Consider the following 8,776-nt stretch of genomic DNA (forward strand, 5'->3'; position numbering starts at 1 on the left):
TCTCTCGGCTTCCACATCTATGATAGCTATTATGATTCAAAGATGACCTACCGAAACACTCTGGACCTGCTCTTTAAATCACGTCACTTTGTTCTCAACTACAGGTGTGGCATCCAGAAAAATGTCATAGGAGTCATTGGGGGACTCAGCTCTGATACCTCCTGGTGCATGGCAAACGTCTTAGGTCTTTTCAAGATTCCACAGGTAGAATATGGATTTGAAAAACAGAGATGTCATGCTTTCCTTGCATTAAGAATCTACTGATTCATATATCTGGAGTGGAAAAATGGACAAAGTAAAAGAGGCATAATATGCATACCCAACAATGTGTGTAAGAAGGGACCGTATCTGTTTAATAGATGTAATAGAAGGTTTCTCTAAAGCTGCCAGGTTTGTAAAGGAGGCACCTAGACTGGTTCATATACATCAATCCTGAATGCACTGCACTGGCTTCCTGTGAGCTACTCAATATATGACATGGGCACTGGATTCATAAGCAAAAATTGCTGAAAACACATTAACAAAAAATGTTCCTCCCCTTAAAAATTAAGATAGTCCTTTCTCAAAGTATGATGTTACTCAACATTGTTCACTTTCAGAGGCTAATTGAAAACACTGTTTTCTTGCTATTGTTCTGGCATTTGTCACTTCAGAGCGTTATATAGTGGTGTCAGCATTGTGCTATTCTGCTGCATTGCTGCATTTCATTTTAGTTGTTTTAAATAGTGCTGGTACAGTATTTTATATTTTACTGATATTTTATATGATTTGGTTTATAGTGCTCAGAGAAGAATAGCATATACAGTGGTACCTCGGGTTACATACGCTCCAGGTTACATACGCTTCAGGTTACAGACTCCGCTAATCCAGAAATTGTGCTTCAGGTTAAGAACTTTGCTTCAGGATGAGAACAGAAATGATGCAGGGGCGGTGCAGCAGAAGTAGGAGGCCCCAATTAGCTAAAGTGGTGCTTCAGGTTAAGAACAGTTTCAGGTTAATAACGTACCTCCAGAACGAATTAAGTACTTACCCCGAGGTACCACTGTACAATCTAATGGAGCTCTTCAGGATTTCCCAGGAAAACTTCCTGAGAGAGTACTTAGAAGATAGAGAATCAACGGCTTCCTACAAACATTACAAAGGTTACAGAGCAAAAGTACATAATCAACAATTTCTATCACTCCACTTCCACCTTGCAGTTTTGCTTAAACATCCACTTAGTATATAAACATGAGCCATGATAAATGCTCCCCTACTCTTAGTTACAATCAAAATGTACAAGAATGAAGCTGTGATGATGCCATAATATTAATAACAAATATGAATAGATAGAGAATCAACCACTCCCTACAATCACTATAAAGGTTACAGAGCAAAAGTACATGATCCACCTCCACTGTGGACTTTGTTGAGTCTTCCATTTAGGATATTAACACGAACGATGATAAATGCACCTCTCTACTTGTAGACTATCAGTGTGTACAAGTATAAAGCTGGGATGATGCCATAATTATAACAATAAATATCTACAGAAATCAAGAGCAAGATTATATCTGTTTTTCTATGTAATTTGGTACATTTGGGATATATATTCAGTGTGTGTGTGTGTGTGTGTGTGTGTGTGTGTGTGTTTATATACAAATATTTTGGGATATGATGATTTCTTGTTTTCCAGATTTCATATGGTTCATTTGAACCAGCCATAAATTATGGAACCAAGTTCCCTTCCTTTTACCGCATGGTCCCCAATGAAGACCTTCAGTATCAGGGAATTATCCGGTTACTTCTGCATTTCAGATGGAAATGGGTTGGGCTCATGACTCCAGCTAATGAAGCTGGAGAACGTTTCTTACAGACAATTGAGCCAATGCTTTTCAAGAATGGAATCTGTTCAGCATTCACAGAAAGAGTGGAACTCTATCTAATTTATAACAGTAACCAACTGCATGACTCAAGGATCTGGTTACCAATTTTCACAACCAGCAGGACCAATGTAGTTCTTGTATATGGAGAAAGTAGATTTAGTATATGGTTGTCAGCTGCTTTAAGCACAATGCAGTTATCTCAGCTACTATTTCCACAAAAGAATTCACGTGAAGGAAAAGTATGGATTACAACTACCCAAATTGATTTCATATTATATAGCCTTCAAAAATTTACTGTTAATATACGAATGTTCCATGGTGCTATCTCCTTTGCAATTCACTTCAAGGAGATTCACAACTTTAAAGACTTTCTTCGGAGTATACGTCCTCATTGGACAGAAACAGATGGTTTTATCCAAGATTTCTGGGAAGATGCATTCAGTTGTTCACTTTTAAATTCCACTCTCTCAACATCCAACGATCACATGTGTACTGGAGAGGAGATGCTGGAGAGCCTTCCTGCACCATATTTTGAAATGAGCATGACTGGCCACAGCTACAGTATCTATAATGCTGTCTATGCTTTGGCACATGCCTTAAGTAGCATGCACTTGGATGGAACCATTCGCAACAGAAGAGATGCTAAGGAAAAACTCTCTCCTCACTATGCAGATCCTTGGCAGGTATTGTTCTCTGTTACAAAGCATTCACTGCATTGGTACATTATGTGAGTTGGCATTTAATCATCAGTAAAGAAATAAAAGAATAAAACTTAAGAAATTAAAAAATAAACCTTTAGTAATTTTATCAAAGATGGGAATTAGAATATTTCCTATAATGCTACTAAACAGATTTTAGATGACATAAGGAAAAAACTACACATAACTGAAGCTGTGCCAACCACCTTCTCCATACTGAAAACCCCTCCATTTTCTATCCAAATCCCTCACCAATTTTCTGTCTCTCTTACCTGTCCAGTTACCCAGTGGTATAAGGTTGGGGGCCCCAGGCGCATAATTATAAGGGAGCACAACCAGGACCCCAACCCCAGGCACTGCCTTTTGCAGGGATCCTCATATCAAAGAGAAAAGAGAATAGCAGCCCATCAGGCGGCTGCCACAACCTGGACACGTCCTGGAAGGCCCCATCGCCAACTCCTCATCTTTCCCTGTATGCCATCCACCAGGGGTATCTGGGGCCTGAAGCCTCACTGGTAGTTTCCCAGAAGAGGCTAGCAATTGTGTGATCACTGTCTCTAGACTCTGCTTTTCTCCTTTCTCCTCTTCTGCCTCTTAGTCTGGATTTCAGTCTGGCGCATCCTCTTCCTGCTCCCTTAACCCTGTTGCCTCTTCTGTGTCTGAAAGCTCTTCCTCCCAGTTGGCTCCCTCTTCTCCCACTGACCACTCCTTGTCATCCCACCACCAATCCCCTGGCTCTGAGCCTCCTTTCCTTGAGATGTCCCTTGGGGGTTACCCATCTGCTTCTTCCTGCCACTCCTCTGCATCCAACATCCAACCATGGTCAAATCCACTCTATAAACTATGGAAAGGTCCAGTCCGATGTTCTCATACTGCATTCCTATCCTTTAAGAATATAAGCTACCATCTCTTCTCATACATAACTTCTCAAATCCCTTCCCTTTTGTGGATCTTGACAAAGGCTGGTCTCAAGCAAGCAGGTGTATGGTTTCATCTCTCCATAATATCTTGATGCAAGTCTGTTGAATGTTGAATCAGCACTGATTCATGATTCCCTACTCCTCCTGTATGCGCAACTAAAATATGGATGCTCTCCAATGTGAACTGAAGCATTTAACTTCAATTCTCTTTCCACTTAGCTCCACTCATTCCTGCAGAGAATCTCATTCAACAACAGTGCTGGGGATGAAATTACATTAAATGAATATGGAGAGTTAGCAGCTGGCTTTGATATTACCAACTTGGTCACTTTCCCAAATAATTCCTATGTCAGAGTCAAAGTGGGAAGTTTGGATCCTCAGGCCCCTCCGGGCAAAGAGCTCACCATTAATGAAGACAGAATCAAATGGCACAGACGATTCACTAAGGTATGGAAATAATGGCACAGTCCCTGAAAACCCAGAATTTGTGGTTATCCACGAAATGAGATGCAACAAAAGCACTTCACACATTATTCATTTTGAAATTCACTAGCACCTCAAACCACTTCAGACTAGTGATGAGTCAGAATAGAGGAGTGCTCCCAGACCTCTTGCTTCAAACAGAATGCAACTCCTCCCAGAACAGGTCAGGCGTAGGAACCCAAAGCATTTCTCTCTGAGACAGGATGTGGCCTAACAGGAAACCACAACCCAAAAGTCATGGAATTATTTCCTATTGCTAGTTTCTTGTAATGACCCTGCAGGTAGGAGCAGAACCACTATAATGGCTTACCTTTAATTCCTTGTGCCACGACAAAGGAACACCATGTGAACTCCTTGAAGCAAATGCCATTAAGTGGTGACTCCATCAAAAGGCCAAGCCAGGGGTCAAATCACACTGAATTCTAACACAGCTGTAAGGTTGGATGGTCCAGGCATGAATACTGACATCTTCTTAAGTTTGTATGATGTTAGAACAGCAGCTTTTTACCCCACTGAAGGTACCACTTGTGTACCTACAGATCATTTCACACTATTAGTCTTCCTATTTACTATTAAATCACCTGATATTGGATATTTGATAAATTCCCCAAAACAATATCATAATATTAAACTCTTCCTATCTCTTTGCATAGCTGCCACCCCTTTCTCTATGTAATGCCAACTGCCATCCTGGTTACGGGAAGAAAAAGAAGGAGGGGGAGAAGTTTTGCTGCTATGATTGTGATCCATGTCCAGAAGGAATGATTTCAAATGAGAAAGGTTAGAAATGACATCTGAAGATACTGCAGAACCTCTGGGCTCCTGGCAATTTTGTTGACATTAAACTGCTGCAGGAGAGAAGGCTTAAATTAACAGATGTGTTCATCTCATTGTTTATAGATAACATCAATATATTTTAATCTTTAAAACATCTTGAAGATTTCTTTTTTCAGTGGAAGCTAAGATATTTTACCTCGAACTTCGACATAATTAGGGTGGAATAGAAGTGGTGTTTTCTACTCTAAGAATTAGGTTGTTTGACAATAGGGGGAAAGTCTTATCAAACTCACTTTTCTAAGATCCAAGAATTTCAGCTGTAAATCATTTCTCATTTTGTTGTATTGTTTATGTGGCTCTAAGAAAAAGCAGGGAGACAATAAAAAAAAGATGTCACCAATATAAAAAATTCCAGAATTGATACTCAACTTTTATTTTTGATACACCTTTTATAACAGCATTTGGACTTGAAGCTCGTATACATTCTGACACAGAAAACACTATGCTAAATGGACTAGTGATGAGGAAATTCTTAAGAATACTTTTGGTTACTTCAAATTGTCACACACTGTTTGTGTATTTTCAGACATGGAAACATGTGTCAGTTGCCCAGCAGATCAGTATCCAAACAGCGGCCAGGATCTATGCATTCCTAAGATTCCAAACTTCCTAGCCTTTGATGAAACCTTGGCCATTGTTTCAACTTCCTCTGTGCTTCTATTCTCTCCAATTACGATTCTAGTGCTAGGCATCTTCATTAAGCATCGCAATACAGCCATAGTCAAAGCCAACAACAGAAGCCTCACCTATGGTCTTCTTATCTCCCTCCTGTTGTGTTTCCTCTCTTCTTTGTTGTTCATTGGAAAACCTAATAAGGTGACTTGCCTTCTCCGACAAACTGCTTTTGGCATTGTCTTCTCTGTGGCCCTCTCCAGCATCTTAGCCAAAACCATATTGGTAGTTTTGGCATTCATGGCTACCAAACCAGGATCCAATATGAGGAAATGGGTAGGCAAAGAACTGGCTTATTTCATTGTCTTTTCCTGCTCCATTGTCCAAGTAGGAATCTGTGTCCTCTGGCTGGCAACCTCTCCCCCATTCCCAGATGAGGACATGCACTCAATGCCTGAAGAAATCATATTTCTTTGTAATGAAGGGTCCGTCTCCATGTTCTATTGTGTTTTGGGCTACATGGGCTTCCTGGCCACTATCAGCTTCACGGTGGCCTTCTTGGCCAGGAAGTTGCCTGACACTTTCAACGAAGCCAAGTTCATCACCTTCAGCATGCTGGTCTTCTGCAGTGTTTGGCTCTCCTTCATTCCAACCTACCTGAGCACCAGAGGAAAATACATGGTTGCTGTGGAGATCTTCTCCATCTTTGCTTCTGGTGCTGGGTTACTGGCTTGCATTTTCACCCCTAAATGCTACATTATTGTAGTGAGGCCTGACCTGAACAACAGAGAACAGCTAACACAAAGGAAGTTATAAATGACAGAAAAAGTTGTGGTTCTGTTGGATCTGAGGCTACATGGACTTGCTAGAGGGTATAAATTTCCAGGTCCCTACTCTGGATCTTTGTAGAGTTTGCTTCTTAACTTTTTTGTCTGCCAAAGTTTCCCAAAGGCAATGGGTACAGATTTTTCCTCAGGTTCTACTCCCAAAGCCTTTTTCACAAATGAGTAATGCTGTAATACAATGGAGATTTAGGTTCAAAGTTTCCTTCTCCTAGGTGGGCTCCCTTCCAAGGTTTACGAGACCCATCTGCCCTTCATTTCCCTCTACAGCACCTGCAGTAGCCACCTTTTTAAGCATTAGGCCCACTTTTGCTCTCATCTGTTATATCCCGTCTTTGCATGCAGAGAAACCCCCCAACTCACTGAGGATTTGAAGCCCATTGGCTGATCTCACCCTGGTTTAGGCAGTCAGTTGAATCTGTTTTGTGGGATGTGGCTGCTGTTGCAAGCTGACAACTTCTAGGAGCCACAAGTGAGAACTGAGTGCAGGGTGGGGATCTGAGGTAGACAAACTACCCCAGAAGGAGCACGACTTGTTCCCCGCTAGAGTTACTACCCCTCCCTAACACTCCATACACCCCTGTCATGTATTACTGTATATTTAAAGCAAATGGAATCTTAATAGCAAAACTCTCAGCCTTTTCATTTAGAAATGGTTCATTTCAGTTGTTCAGTGTTGTACATGTACTGTATGAATGATTTTTAATAAAAAGTCTCTTATCAATTACTGCATGGAATCTGCAAATTCATCTTGAAGACAACACAGGGTACCAGAAGCAAAAAAACATTGTGAAATAGTTAAGGGCTCTACATTCTTTATCTCTCACCCACAAAGCAGCTGATGAATAGAAGAAGGAGAAGTTTAAAACAGCCATTTCCCTTGATTTTTAAATAATTTTAACAAACTAACAAATTAGCAGAGATATGCAACATTATCTGGAGGAAAATACATTGGATATTAACACTAATAGGACAAACCTTTTTTCTGAATTATACTTCTAACCAGTTTGAGAGAGTGGCGGCAGAGACTTCCGGAGGCGGCGCCATCGGCAATGGTGGATTCCCTCTAGCTCTGAGGGAGTAGCTGTGCGGAAATCGGGTCTTGCCGCTACGGTGAAGCGGGGACCCCTTTGAAACCACAGGCGGGTGAAGCCTGTGACCGTGGGACTCGGCGGGCACCCTTAGCGCCCCCCCAATCTGCGAGGGAACCCTGTAAAGGGTTCCGGAGCGAAACGGGGAGTTTGGCACGGTGCTGAGAGTCAACTGCTTCTTTCGTGGAGTGAAGCCGCGCAGCTGTTGCCGGAGAGCGCTGACCTTTTTCCTGTGACAATTTGGCTAACAAACAACTACCCGTGAGTAGGTTAAGTTTGAAGATTGGGAAATTTAAGGAAAAAATGGACTAATTTGGCACTGAAGCGGGAAGGCACAAACAGGAAGTCCGCCTTCCGTTTTTCTGTAAATAGATCAAAGCGAAGACTGTCTAAGCTAAGACCCTGAAAATCGGGTTGAAAAAGACTTAAATCTTAACATCAATTAAAAGAGAACTCCCTCCCTGAGGTGCGGGAAAGGGGAGGGAGAAGGGGAAGTATTTGTTGCCTGCAGAAAAAGAAGAGAGAAAGGGAACAAAGACCATCACTTAATGCCTGGGAACAGACTGTCAAGGGACAGTGGAATTGCCGTATTGTGAATCGCGCAGTTAAAAGATTGCAACTTTTTGACAGATAACTCTGTAAGAGAGATACTTTGATTCTGAAGGGTCCCTCCGGACCAGAAATTGTTGCATTTTTTGGCTAAAGGGGGGATCTTTGTAAGTTGGATCAATATGGAGGCCAAATGGCCAAAATATTGGGAAATTTTGGAACAAGAAGGAGACAAATTGAAATTGCAGAGTTTTGAGAAATTAAAAGATAAAGTGCGAGACTGGCTTCATTATTATCAGATAATGGAGGCTTATAATTTGGACAAGAAAATTGGCTTCCAGGTGGAAAAATCAAAATTAGAAACAGAACTGTTAGAACCTAAAACTAAGATTTTGTCAAAGATGTATAACTTGCTGTTGAAATGGAATACTCATGATGAAACGGTGAAATCTGCTATGATTAAATGGGCACAAGATGTTGGCCATTACATTATGTTTGCTGACTGGGAACAGTTGTGGACCACAGGTATGAAATTTACGGCATGTAATGCCCTAAGAGAGAATATTATGAAAATGATATACAGGTGGTACATGACACCAGTCAAGTTTGCAAAAATCTATCACTTGCCCGATAATAAATGTTGGAAATGTAAAGAGACTGAAGGTACATTCTTTCACCTTTGGTGGACGTGCCCAAGGATTAAGGTTTTCTGGGAGATGATATATAATTAAATGAAAAAGGTATTTAAATATACCTTCTTGAAGAAACCAGAGGCCTTTCTCCTGGGCATGGTCGGACAACTGGTGCCAAAGAAGGATAGAACTGTCTTTATGTATGCCACAACAGCAGCAAGAATACTTATCGCAAATTATTGGAAGA

At 41.1% G+C, this 8,776-nt stretch overlaps 1 protein-coding gene across 1 annotated transcript; it reads left to right on the forward strand.

Annotated features, from left to right (window-relative positions):
* Positions 1–5,331: 5,331 nt before the first annotated feature.
* On the forward strand, positions 5,332–6,231 carry LOC310692599 (vomeronasal type-2 receptor 26-like; the record flags this gene model as incomplete). The annotated part of the gene is made up of 1 exon (XM_083473542.1): positions 5,332–6,231. The coding sequence occupies one exon, from the start codon at positions 5,332–5,334 to the stop codon at positions 6,229–6,231; it is 900 nt and encodes a 299-aa protein (XP_083329668.1).
* Positions 6,232–8,776: the final 2,545 nt, after the last annotated feature.

The sequence above is a fragment of the Podarcis liolepis genome, assembly GCF_965112155.1.
Source record: "Podarcis liolepis genome assembly, chromosome: 13".
Classification (NCBI taxonomy): domain Eukaryota; kingdom Metazoa; phylum Chordata; class Lepidosauria; order Squamata; family Lacertidae; genus Podarcis; species Podarcis liolepis.